Below are 13613 nucleotides of genomic sequence, written 5' to 3'. Positions count from 1 at the left end.
CCTTATCACTGCAAAGAATTTTTCCCAAATGATGACAATGAATTTATTTCCAATCTGATCAGCGTACTGGAAAACAGTAAGAACTGTCATAGGGGTAAAAGGTGCTGTTTAGCTCTTTATAGACTATTTAAAGTCATGCCAAATGATGTGGCCAATACTGACTGATAAGATAACCATCATGTTATTTAATTTGAAACTTTGATGACTACATTTGTTTGACTGGCATATTTGCTTCACAGTTCCTGTGTTTGAATGTTCAGTGACTGCTTATCTATAAAAAATTCTAAAAAGTAGTAATGCCTTTTTTTTAATTCAAAAGCTGTGGTTTTCAAAGGCCATGATTTTGACCATTGAAAATACAGATCTATCTCATTATGAAAAATATTAACCTGTTTTTTTTTTAATTCTGCAATTGTTTAAAGCTTCCTGCAAAATAGTTAAAAATAGTCAAAATAGTTCAATGATGTTTTCATCCCAGCAATTCTCATTCTTTCATTGGATCATTGTTGTGAAAAATACTTGTCAGTTGACTAAAGGATTTCCTGTGTTGAAACTAGAGAGTCTTTCACTCAGGTGTTACAATTTGAACGATGACCCGGCTTTTCTTCTTCTGTGCCTTTGGAAATGGATAATTGGTGGGTGGGGCTGTACAGACACCTTTTAAAAATCCACTCACAAACAATATTCGTTCATCTTTTGAGCCATGTATCCTCACCAGGGTCGCTCGCGGGTGTGCTGGAAACTCACCCAGATACTATGAGTTTAAGATGGGGTACACCCTGAATTTGTTGCCAGCCAATCGCAAGTCACATGAAGACTAACAACCAATCACACACTCCTACCGACATGCAATTTAGAGTGTTTAGTCAGCCTACCATGCGAGATTTGGGGATGTGGGTGGTGAGTACCCAGATACAACCCACGCAGGCACAAGGCAAACATCCAAACCCCACACAGGATTTAACTTTCAATTTTAGAAGTATCAGATAGATTCGCTAACACAAAGAAAAAGTACTGATGATTATTTTTAAAGAAATATTAGAGTAAACTCTTTGTCTGCATATGTATTCATTTAATTGAACTATCGTACTTATATTTTGGCGTGAAATTCATCAATATCAAACGTGTTTGTAAGAACTTTTCCTTAAATGAGAGAAAAGAATTACTAACATTTATTGTAGAGATGAACCATGCAGGTTTCAAGTGGAAAACAAATATAGTCAATACACAACAGATAACAGATAAATTAACCAACAATCACACTTTACAGATTTAGTATCATTTTCAAATAATATCCATACAGTGAGTGAAAAGTATGTATACAGTAAAGAAAAACAATCAACTGTCAAAACTTTTTTCCATTATTCTGACCCTTGATTTCTTTGTTTAACTACTGTACACCTACTTTTGCACCCCATCTCGCATCACATAATCTTTTCCAATGCTACTAAATATTTTGCTCAAATGCTTCCATATCAAAGTATTTAAGTGGGAGAAAAGCCCAAGCCAATCTTAACACAAAACTATAGATATTGTTTTTAATTTGATTGCTTTGTTGTTCTACTTCTTTCTGAAGTGTACAAATTGAAATGGGCAGGTATATACCACAGATTTTTTTAAAATCTGGATTTGAATAGATGAATGAATTGCTTAAATTATCTAATCCTTCGTAATTCGTGCACAATATCTCTGTAAAATTGTGAGGTAGATTTTGAGGATGTATACACAGATCTTCTTTTTTTCCCCTCATTGTTGATTGATGACATTAATTGGGGTATTATTGTTGCCTGTAGTCAGTATGAGGCATGCACACTCTTTGGTTGTGCTTTTGAGTTCTTTAAGCAAATGAGACATTTAGGGAGCGAACCGTATGTTTGTAGTTCAATTTGAACTTGTTTGTCAAGAAAATGTAGGTCATCATAGTAAGTATTTCCTAAGGAAGCTTTTTTGGGGGGGAGGTGGGAGTGCATGGACGACGATCCTGCCAACAACCCCCCCCCCCCCCCCACACACACACACACACACACACACACAAACACACACACACACCATTCCGGGAAATTCAGCCAAAGCCACCACACTTATCCCCTTTCTCATCCAGACAAAACACTCCTGCTCCATTTAGCCATTCAAGCAGGCCTCTATAACCTGCCTGGAAGTTTGACTTATAAAAAGAAATAGCTAAGATGCAAGTTTGCAACATAATCTAGCAGATACACATGGTATTTGATTACTGGACTTGTGACCATGATGGCACCGATTGAATATAACCAATATAAATGAAATTAGAGGTGGATTAATGAAGGGATGAAACCACTCTCTTTGTAATTATGAAAGCTTACAGCAACTTTACCAATTGCTTTAGTTAAGCATTTGAGAAAATATGTACGTTTATCTCCAGTGATACGTTTTAGCAGTTTGGGCACTGACGTAAAAAGAGAAAGTGAGTTTTTAAATGGGAAATATTTTGCGTGTTTATAGTCTGGATCTTTTATGGGTTTAAAAAGGGAAACATCACTAAGTGATTTGAAAAAGTTTTCTCTTTTGTAATGTTGAGAATTAATCAAATTGAGGGATATTAAAAAATGCATTACAATTAGTATTGTAATGATGACATGAAAGCTCTGTCTATAATAAAATAAAAGCTCATGTTGATTTTTCAAAGATGATAAAAAATGATTGTAATGTGTCATACAACAATAATTTATATGCAATTGAAAATGAATTTGTCTATTTACTTCCTTTATATAATTAAAACAAAACAGTGAAAAAATGTGGCAAATAACCATTTAGCATAGGCCTGCAAAAGACATCATGAGGGAAAATATTTTACAGCTGAAGTTCACTTATACATTTCATCACAAAAAATAAATATCTCAATATTTATAGTCACGCTTAGTGAAGTGAATCGATCGATGTTCGCGTTCATGTCCCTGTGTCACATCATGTTCTTGGCTGAAGATGTTTAACATTTTTGGAATTGCTAAAAAATAAAAGGTATCCCAATAATGTAAAATTAGGTTTGTGTTTTCTTAGTTCCTGACAATACAATTGCATATAACGCGTTTTCAATAATAGGCATATTTATTCACCATGAACAACACTTACAACAACAAAACTCAAATTACAGCGACAGACTCACGGGTTTACAAGCTTTAAAAATTTAAATCAATTTATATTGCTGCATGGGAAACTTTTTCAAAACACATTTGCACGCCTTCCTCCTTTGCTAAACAGCTAGAGCCGTAAATTCCACGCAAAAGTATAAATGGGGGCAGGGAAAAAAATTAAATCTTAGAAAAAAACCGCAGAACTGGAGGATTATAATTTAAATGGAGTTTTTAAAAAAAATGTCAAACTCTTTTACTGAAAAATCAAATAAATCACCGTGTCGTTGTATCAAGCACGGGCAGACAAAAGAAGCAAACTTGGAATTAAATGGGAGGTTATGGGGGGGGGGGGGTTGTTTAGCTCAAGGTGATTGCATTTTTTTTTTGGCTTTTAACGCCAATTTTCACGCGAAAAGCAGCGGCCCACCTCTCCTTTGGAATATTTGGTTGCTGTTTAGTGCTTTTAAAACATTGACTGCTATTAAATGTGCGTCAAGGGAAGGGTCCCGTTCACGTGGCCGCCGCCCCCCTGGTAGTGCTGCGCGTGGAGCATATGCAGGCGCCCCTGCACGGACGAGTCCCCCGCTGCCGCCGCTTCTCCGGTGGGCAAGTACATGCTGATCATGTCCCGCAAGTCCCCGGAAGGGCACTGTTGTCTCGCCGTGGACAAAGGGGGGCTGGCGCTGGGCTCTGACTTGACCAGGGAACCCCCGAGCGCCCCTGACAAGGGAGACAAGCCGGCGCCGTGATGCTGATGCGTGTACCCGGTGATCCCCCCGTAGCCCGGGGGAGAGCCGCTCGCGTAGCTCTGGCAGTTCGAGATTGGGCTGTAAGACAAGGCGCTCATGTCGTACCTGTGCACGGGCGTAGGGTTGTGCGGGTGAGAGTGCGGATGAGCGTGCGGGTGAGCGTGCGGGTGAGGGCCAGCCGGGTGTTGCGTGAAAGCCAGCTGCGCCTCCTGCATCATGGCGTGGGCGGCCGCTGCAGCCGCCACCTGTCCCGAGTAAGCGCCGTTGGGCCAGCCGTTGACGTGCGCCGTGTAGACCCCCGCGTTGGAGCCCAGGTGGCCTCCACCGGGGCTGTCCAGTCGCGGGCCGACCACGGCGCCGCCCATCCCCGCCGCCGTCGCGTTGCCCAGCAGCCCAGCGGCCAGCGAGTACTTGTCCTTCTTGAGCAGTGTTTTGGTCTTCCTCCGCGGCCGGTACTTGTAGTCCGGGTGCTCCTTCATGTGCATGGCCCGCAGCCGCTTGGCCTCGTCGATGAAGGGCCTCTTCTCGGCCTCGGTCATCACCTTCCACTCGGCCCCTAGTCTCTTGCTGATCTCCGAGTTGTGCATCTTGGGGTTCTCCTGGGCCATCTTTCGCCGCTGGCCGCGAGACCACACCATGAAGGCATTCATGGGTCTCTTGATTCTCTCTTGCGGGACTTTGCCACCGCCGCCGCCGCCACCGCCGACGACGACCCCCCCAGGGGGGTTGGACGGGTTGCCCTGCTGCACGGCGGGGGAGTACAAGTCCGTCTCCATCATGATGCTGTACATTCACTTGGCCTCTCGGCGGAGGGGGTTCGGGCCGCCTCGACGCCCCGAGGATGCTCGAGAATAAAGAAGAAGAAGAAATGGAAAAGAAAAAATAATAATATAGAAAACAAAAACAAAAACAATTAGAAGAAGAACGAAGGGTGCTGTCCGAGAAGGGAAAGTTGATCTTCAGCTCCCCTGGGTATACTCTTTCCCTTGCTTGCTGTCATCCGTCAGGACGGAGCTCCCGAAGGCGGCAAGATCCCGTGCGCGAGCCGGTTATTCGCCGCTCGGAGCTGCATGCGCTGGGAAAAAGTTACCGAGCGTGCCCGGGCCGCGCGCGCCCACAGCCGCTAAATGAGCGAGGGCGGCCAATGGAGACGCTCGAGCGGGGACGTCATTTGCATGAGCGGGCCACAGCGGTGACGTCACAGCCACTCTGCAAGCCCGGCTTGCTTTTAGCGTCAAGATGAAAACGGACAATATTCAAATATACGTCTCTTTAGAACTTCCTTTCCGAAACCCTTTAAAGGCGGACGTGTCAAACTCAGCTTGTCATTTCCTTCACAAGGTCATCAGCTAATTCACCACGAATTGATTAACAATGGAATCGACCTAAAAACGAGCTTTTATGTTTTTGTTTATTACCATTTTTATTATAAAACACACACACACACACACACACACACACACACAAAGAAACAGAAAACATTTTTAACGTAACTTGTTATAGAATTTTGGATTTAGAAAAAAAACAGGAGATGCTATGGAGTTTGAGTGTTTCAATGTCTGCTTCGCAGTTTTGATATCGAGAGTTCAATACCGCGCCACGTCCTTAATGTGTAGTTTGGATGTTTAAGAAAAGTGTCAATGGAGTGTCCTCCCATATCATCAAAATGTATTTGTAATTCTCCATGTTGTGGATGTTTATTTGGCCTGGGATTGGCTGCACTAGTTCAGGTTTTGCTTCAGATAGGCTCCAACACCTCTGTGACTCTTGTGATGATAAGGGGTATATTGATCAAATTACAAACATATTCCTTACAATTTGATATAAAGGGCGGTGTGATTTCTGTAGTTCTTAAATAGATGGGACGTCGATTGCCAGCAATAGCAGGGATCAATGTGGTATATTGAAACAAGACGTTAGAATTACCATCGCCGAAACATGTTTTTAATAAATAAAGACTAAATCCTGGCGCTTTCGACAGTTTTTTTTCTCTTCCATTCAGAGCCACAGGTGCATTTCTGTTGTCTGTTGCTAGGAGACGGTTGACTGACGGCGCAGAGCACGTGCCATTCAAAGCGCTCTTTTGTTTCCTTCCAGAGCCGTGGTGAACATGAGAGAAATATGTTTAACACAGAGAATAACGGCCATCTGCCATTCCTAAAATAATAACACAATCTCCTGCGTTCTTCTTGACCTTTATGAACTTTATTGTCATTTATAAGAACAACTGCGGACAGAACTACATTTCAGACAAAATAAATATATTTAATGAATTACAATCATATACTTGTGAAGCAGTCCTTCAAAAATATGGAAAGAACATCAATATTCTGCACCATCATTACCTTTAATTGACAAAATAGAGTAAATGAAATTGTCAGATGTAAATACATTACAACTTTCATATCTATATAAAGATATAGATATATAGATCGAGAGAGAGAGAGAGAGAGAGAGAGAGAGAGAGAGAGAGAGAGAGAGAGAGAGAGAGAGAGAATTTTGAGTGATGACATAGTATTGGGAAAGGGACTTTTTAAACAAACAACATAATGCAGATTCTACAGCTCAAACCTAATGAAATCAACCTTAAGTTGAATCTGATTGGGTCTCTCAGCTGCTGTCTGTCAGCACTTCCTTTCTTGAGCTCCGTGGCACCTGCTGCTTGTTGAGTGGCTGCACGGAGCAGCTCGCCGCTCGTCAGCTTGTCGCATTGTTTTGCTTCATCTTGGGCATTGTGACAAAGAATTAAACCAAAGTTATTTCATGCATGAGCTCTGAGATTTGGCTCTCATATGGACCTGTTGTTGACTTGCAGCCAGACTTGTTGTTTCAGTCTCCATAAAAAAAAAAAAACAACGTGCCTGACAGTCCCACACACATCAAGACATTTTTTTTTGCTTACATGGTTTTGTTTTCGCAATGTGTTTTCGAGGCAGTGTGTGAAAGACTCTTTAGTGCTTTCACATTTGATTGTTGCACTGCTGGGGATTTTCCATTTTCTGGGACCCTTCGTTCACTGGCCTTTAGAATCACCATCACTTATTTTTATTCCCTGTACAGATTTTAAGTTTGGTAAAGATCACAAGATACGATTATGAGGCGATGTGTGCGCTTTAATTTTTGGGTGCGTTGACGTTCTCATCCATGATCCAACATTTGTAGAAGCATTCTATCTGTAAAGGCGGGACTGGAACTGGGGAGGAAAAACACCGTTCTGTAACAACAAGAACAACAATGACAAAAAGTGAATTAGAGGTGTGTCTCATTAAAAAATAGGATCAGATTGTTATCAGTTTTTGTGTCTCGGAATTACTTTGGAGTTGACATTTTTTAAACCACATGAAATTCCACTTGGGCATTTGTGTGTTGATGTTACTCACAGTGAGAAAAACCTCTAATGTAAATGTATGTAAACCTCTAAGAATTTCATTAATTTCCGCATTTTTAAATCTGGTAGATCCGAATGTCAAAACATCAAATCAAAAATCAAAACATTTGCCATAATAAAAGAAAGTGCATCATTAAATTTAGAAAAGAAGAATTTTGGACGTGTTTCAGTCAGATATGTGAGATGAATAGTATTAAACGAAATGCCACGTTTATCCAAAGAAACAACTAGTCTGTAATGAGTTTGATAACCCTGCTTTGAGGGCTGGAGTGATCGATCACTTGTTAACAACAATCCATCAGACACATGCTTCAAAGGCATATCTGCTGTGCATTGACAAGCCTGAGTGTGGAATCTCTGTCATAGCAAGCTGTCAGCTCTTCTGGAGCTCAGCGCGTAGACACGCGCAAACACACCCCCCATCCCTCCAAATGTCTGAACTCTGACCTGTGTTTCTTTTTCTTGTGCTCGTTTTGACCAGGTTGATGCTACAATCTGTACAAAATAGAGTGGTTTTGATGGTTTTAAATGATAAAAAAGCTATATATTTTAATGTTTGTCATTTAAAAGTGGTAGCAGCAATCTGTGAGGTACCTTTTTACATCAGGTCTCATCATGTCATTCCAAAATGATGCGTTGGAATTTCTGAATTTGAGCACTTGAATTTCAAATTGCTAAAGTTAACACATTATAAAGACTAAGGTACTGCCTGGTGATGTAGAAAGAACTACAACTAGAACTTTTTAAGAAGCTCTCGTCTGTTCCGTCTCCCATAAAGTGGTAAATTCAAAAGACTTTATTGTCATCATCCAAAACGTGACCGGACGTTTGGTCGCCGGTCTTTTGGTCCCTTTTGGTCGCCAGTTTTTTGGTCGTCAGTCAAATGTACTTAGATAGTAAACAGTACTTAGATAGTAAACTCTCTCTCTTAGATATTAAACTCTCTCTCTCATTAATATAATTTTGAGAGCTGGTTTCAACAGTAAACTTTCTGTCACCATTTGACCGGCGGCCAAAAGACCGGCGACCAAACGTCCGAGCACCATACAATCACAAACCTCAGTTTGAAAGTTTCTAAACTGTTTCACATTATGACTACATATTTGTCAGTGTTGATTTTCTCCTTCTTTGTTATATGGAAAACTATCTGAACATTTTTGACTCTTAATAGTTTCTTTCTCTGAAAATAGTTCCTTTAGCGCAGGGAGAGGGGGCAAATTATTCCACAAAGGACAGTAATGGGTGTGGGTTTTCCTTCCAAACCATAATAGAAGACATTTTTTTTACCAATCTGGTGTCCTACAAGTGCAATCAGTGGATTGCATTGAGGTGCTTCTTGTTTTCTGCAGAGAGTTTGAACTGCTTCTGCTTTTTTTCTTCTCTCACCCTACACGCTCACACACATGCCTATTTTTAATTTAATTAGTGCATGCTTCTCCGATGAGTTGACTCAGAAAGGTACCGTGGTAAGCACTTTACTGCCACGCCTGCACAAAAGTGGGAAAAAAAACCCTCACAAACAAACAGGGTTTTATCATGATCTGTGAAATAATGATGAGGGAACAATTGGCATAGCTTCAGATGCATTTATCATTTTGCAAGGTTTTCGAATAAACAGCAGTTAAAGAAGCAAAGAAAATAAAGAATGGGGTAAATGCTGGAGGAGAGGGGGGAGGGGGTGGGGTCTGTGGAGAAGGAATGAGTGATGCGGAGGGTAGAAGTAACCCCAGCGAAAACAGATTAGTCGACCGAAAAAAGGATTACTAACGATGATAGTCCCTTTGAGGGACTGAGAAAGTCGGAGACAATGCATGGATGGTATTACACACACACACATACACGCACACACATACAGCACAACTGTTGAAAATCTAGTAATTTTATGGTTATCAATGACAGACACAAATGTTTGTGGAATCTAAATGATTGTGTTTTTCAAGTAAACTGTTGCATACTTGATACCCAATAAATTGTATAAATGCATGTTGAAATTAACTGTCGTAAGATGTTTTATCTTTATTTAGTACAAATCTAAATTTTAAACAATCAACAATCTACAAATCAGTCTTGTGCTAAAAAATAATCAGACTTTACCTTTGTTGATTTTTTTCTCTCTCACATTTCTTACTTGTTAGTTCACGATAGATCCACCATACAATGGCGATAAAATAAGAACTTTTAAAAACACAAAAAGGTAAGTTGCCTCATGAGCCAAAACACATTTTGACATGTTAAATTTGAATAGGATAAACATTTAAAATGAAAGACGACAGAAAAAAAACTGTTTGATGGTTACACCAGGCATATTGTTGATGGAACAGCGTTCATTGATTTAAAATATTACCTAATTGAAAATGCATTTTTATGCTAGTGTATTTGTAATTGTATGATATTTTATTGATCTGGTTAAAAATAGGGACAAATAAAACACAGTCATGCTTTAAAAACTGTTTTGTACAACGCCCTTTGGGTTGTTTTTGCACGTGACAGATTTAAAACTGATTGTATCGTCTGGTGGATTTATCATTATTTTCCCGGCTTCAGAGTTTGCATGTTTTGTCCATGCCCGCCTGGCTTTTCTCCGGGTAATGTGGTTTCCTCTCGCATCCTGAAAACCACGCATTGGCTAGCAGCCATTTCCGGATTGATCACCAGAGTTGGCTGGGATTGACTCCAGCACCCCCTTGACACTCTCCAGGGTAAGCGTAACGGAAGCTGCATGAATAACTAATACTAAAAGTTCCATTATTTTAAACCATTTCCTATTTGAAATCATTCAGCTTGAATCATCCAAATTTTGTCAGGATTATTGAGGATGTATTGCTTTTGTATTTGATCATTTTCTTAACCATCAAATGAAGGGGCAAAAAAAAATCAACTGTTGCAAGCTTCCCCCTGTCAAATGTCACATTACAAGGTTTGCACACACAAATAAAATTCCCTAATGCTTGTGTTCTGTGTGACATTTACCATTGAGTTTTGATGTTACACCCCCACCCACCTAATAGAAGGCTGAGGGTCTTCCTCTTTCTCGGCTCCCTGTCTCCTTCCCTTCCTCCCACATGCTAAATTAGGCATTTTGCTACTGCTGCTACCGCGGCTGCTGAAGAGGAGGAAGAATGAGGACTTCCTGCAGAGGGCCTTTAAGTGCAGGTCTGAGGAGCCCCTACCCCTTGGAACCCCCTCTTCCTTGAATTGCTCCAGAGCTTTTCTCTCGCTCATCCTAAATGGGGTCAAGCTCCCAGCCAAGATCCCCTGCTTTCAAAGAGCCCAAAGAGCGGCACCCCTCCAACTGCCCTTTTCTTCCCAACCCATCAGCAACCTTTTTTTTTTTTTTTTAAACCCGCTCACTCACTCACTCACTCACTCAGTCTCACATGTGCTTCCTCCTTGCCCCAATCCACTGCTTATTTGACAAAAGCTGCCAGGGCTGGCTTGATGAAGACACTAGAAACAAGAGTAAAAAATCAAGCCTGGGTGCAAATAGTATTTGGGGGAATTCAGTTCACATGACGTGTTTCTTCTGTAAAGTCTCATAAACTTATTGGCTGCCATTGATGTTAAAGTTCAGGGAGTAACTCTTCTTAATAAGTTACACTGAAAGTTCACACTCTTCGACAGCATGTATTTGTTCAGCCAATGTTCAAATGTCTGTTACGCAATTTTTCGCACAGGTAGTGCCAAATTTCAATATTTAGTACAGGATAGGAGATTTAGGAGAAAAGCCTCAGTCTCTCAGGAGTAGCAACATACCTTCCTTCTCAGCGGGCCTCCGTCACCTCGTTATCAGCGCCCCAATTTTGGCAGGACAGCCACAAAATGGCTAACACTATTTCCACAAAGCTGCGTCACATCTGCAGTTTGCAGGGCTGCAATATGAGCGACCTTGCCGTCTTATTTGTATCACTATGGGATAAATCTTTCCCCTCCCGTTGCTTCAGAGAGATCCTCCTGAGCCTGAATGCCATGGCCGAATGTCAGTGAAACTCTAGCCCTCCTCCGACCCCTAACTCGCTTTTTATTTAATTTGTCTGTATAATGGCTGTGAATGAAACCCAGGCTTTTGGGAGGGGCAGGCCGCTCAGCCAAAGAGCAACAATAATTTTTGATTGGCTTCCCCCTTTTGGAAAATGACTTTCAGAGTGTAATTTGCCATTGTCGGGGCAGAATAATGCTGAACAATGCAACTAGTGGTAGGGGGTTTAGTCTTATGCACGCAAGCTGATACTGAAGGGGCTTTTGGCCACTGCCGGCCGCTGTGCACTGGATAACCCTGCAGGGCCGCAACCGGGCCCGGGGTTAGTGTCATAATGGGAGGCCTTTTGCAAACCATTGTTGCGCCTGTGTCAACAGAGAGGCCGCTGGGAGTTGGCTGGCGTGGCACGGAGGGGTGGAGACCAAAAAGCCCGTTATGCTTGTCCTATTCTGGCAGAATGGGAAATGGAAGCGCAGGGGTCTCCGAGTAGTTTGTCTTGCGGTGGCAGTGCTGTTTGTTATCATTTAAATCTGAATTTTGGTCAAATGTTGACAATAATGTTCTGGGTTTGATGGATCGTGAACTTTTATATAGGGGTCAAGCAGGATCATCAAGGTTTGAACTTCCAGTCAATGGGACGTAGTACAAATAGTTATAGTAAATTGAAATTTCTTAGACCGGGAACGACGGAGAAAGTCCTGTTCAAGCACACACAAAAAAAAGGCCACACCCTATGGGCGCGGCCATTTTGTGACATCACTTATACCCACACAAATACACAATCATCACAGGTGCATCAAATAACGGGTTACGATGACATGATCAGGAAGAGCAGGTAATTTGAGATATTTGCATTTAATTGGCTATGTCTGCCCAGAGGGTGAGTGGCCACTGTAGGTTTTGTTTACATTTTTCACCACTATTATCCACCAGAAAAACAACATTTTATGAGGGTATTTTTAAATTTTAAGCATTTTACTTTTCTTGGGGCAGTATCAATTGAGAAAATAATGTTTTTTTTGACTAAAAATGGCATTGGTCAAATGGAATAGGTCAGTGGGTATTACTGATATCCCAGTAAAGGGGAGGCAATTTTGGAAACCTGCATTTGATTGGCTGGAATAATTGGCATTGCTAAAATGTTCTACCTATAATTTGGACGGACACATCCAGAAATGACTGTCCTTTCTTGATGAATAATTCCCTGTTTTAATCTTTATTTTTTTTAAATCCGAAAACATTTTTTTTCTTCTGGGAGGCACATGATGAAGGTGTCACCTTTCCTTTTAATGCAATGGTAGTTGCAATGCATTCATCCATCCCACTCTGACTCAGAGATTGTTTGCCATGGATTCTGTTCCCTCTGGCGAGCACATCCACACAAATATACTGTGATGAGGCAACCTTGAGAAAAAGAAAGCGAAGCTGAACAAATACTGACACCGACACACGCACACGCCTACACGTGAATGTAAATACACATGCTCAGGGCACCAACACTTAAACAAACACTAGCCAAGTGTCTCTCATTACCAGCTAGCACATTATTGCCAAACACGCACATCCGGTAAATAATTTCTGCTATCTTCAATTAATTCAAACTGGTGCGAGAATGAATTTCTGATGTATTTTTGTATGCCCCGGGTTTTTTGTTTTGTTTTGCAACCTATATAGCGTACTACAACTCACATGCAGTGCTATAAAAAAAATGGGTGTTTGGGTTATTTTTTTAAGCGTGTGTGAGTGGACAGCAGAAGAGTAGCCAAACTGGCAGAGCAGGTGGACGCCACTGGATAGTGTTTGTGTACGAGGGGTGCAGTGTCAGCGTTTTCGCTGCTGCGGATGGTAGACGCAGCACCCGAGAGAGAAGCGCATGTCAGCATGGAAAGCAACAGAAGGCAGGAAAAGGTCAACGACTGTCTGCAAAAATTTTTGTGGAACAGCGTGTGGGCGTGTGTGTGTGTGTGTGTGTGTGTGTGTGTGTGTGTGTGTGTGTGTGTGTGTGTGTGTGTGTGTGTGTGTGATTGCCATGATGCATTTTAGAAACAGCACCCCAAACAGTTTTGCTAAAGAAAATAAAATGTACCAGATGGAAAAAAAATATATGTACAACTTGACAAAAACACAATAATAATATTTATTTTGGAGGCAGTTCATTTTTTCCAGAAGGGACCAGGTAGCTATTTCAGGTTATCTTTGGGTGATACTTTTATTCACCAGTCCCTTGTGAAGCAAAGCAACCCCTATATATCAAAACCTTAGCCCTGTTTCTCTGAATGTAATAATTTTAACTTTAACTCTTTGTTTGATAATTAAGAAGGTGGTTAGTACTTCTTTCGCCTTTCACCCCACAATTTTCCCCATCCTAATCAATGTTATCACATTGTTTA

The 13613-nt window shown here is 41.3% G+C and overlaps 1 protein-coding gene and 1 long non-coding RNA gene across 3 annotated transcripts; both read right to left on the bottom strand.

Annotated features, from left to right (window-relative positions):
• Window positions 1–2028: 2028 nt before the first annotated feature.
• Window positions 2029–5093, bottom strand: sox1b (SRY-box transcription factor 1b). 2 transcript variants are annotated; one of them, XM_077727365.1, is made up of 2 exons: window positions 3965–5093; window positions 2029–3830 (listed from the first exon to the last, which is right to left on the bottom strand). In XM_077727365.1, exons 1-2 carry the CDS (start codon window positions 4648–4650, stop codon window positions 3515–3517), a joined length of 1002 nt encoding a protein of 333 aa, XP_077583491.1. In that variant the 5' UTR covers window positions 4651–5093; the 3' UTR covers window positions 2029–3514. The 2 variants fall into 2 exon arrangements, with proteins under 2 accessions (XP_077583491.1, XP_077583490.1); XM_077727364.1 differs by having other exon boundaries at window positions 2029–5071.
• A 1094-nt stretch (window positions 5094–6187) lies between these two features.
• On the bottom strand, window positions 6188–12219 carry LOC144207305 (uncharacterized). The gene is made up of 2 exons (XR_013328624.1): window positions 11001–12219; window positions 6188–7073 (listed from the first exon to the last, which is right to left on the bottom strand). It is a non-coding gene; the product is annotated as an uncharacterized LOC144207305 (long non-coding RNA).
• Window positions 12220–13613: the final 1394 nt, after the last annotated feature.

The sequence above is a fragment of the Stigmatopora nigra genome, chromosome 1 (assembly GCF_051989575.1).
Source record: "Stigmatopora nigra isolate UIUO_SnigA chromosome 1, RoL_Snig_1.1, whole genome shotgun sequence".
NCBI classification, from domain to species: domain Eukaryota; kingdom Metazoa; phylum Chordata; class Actinopteri; order Syngnathiformes; family Syngnathidae; genus Stigmatopora; species Stigmatopora nigra.
The sequence above is the reverse complement of the archived record's forward strand: the minus strand, read 5'-3'. Positions and strand labels throughout refer to the sequence as shown.

Coding starts and splice junctions, on each gene's coding strand:
- sox1b (XM_077727364.1), bottom strand. CDS start 4,650: ATGTACAGCATCATGATGGAGACGGACTTGTACTCCCCCGCCGTGCAG.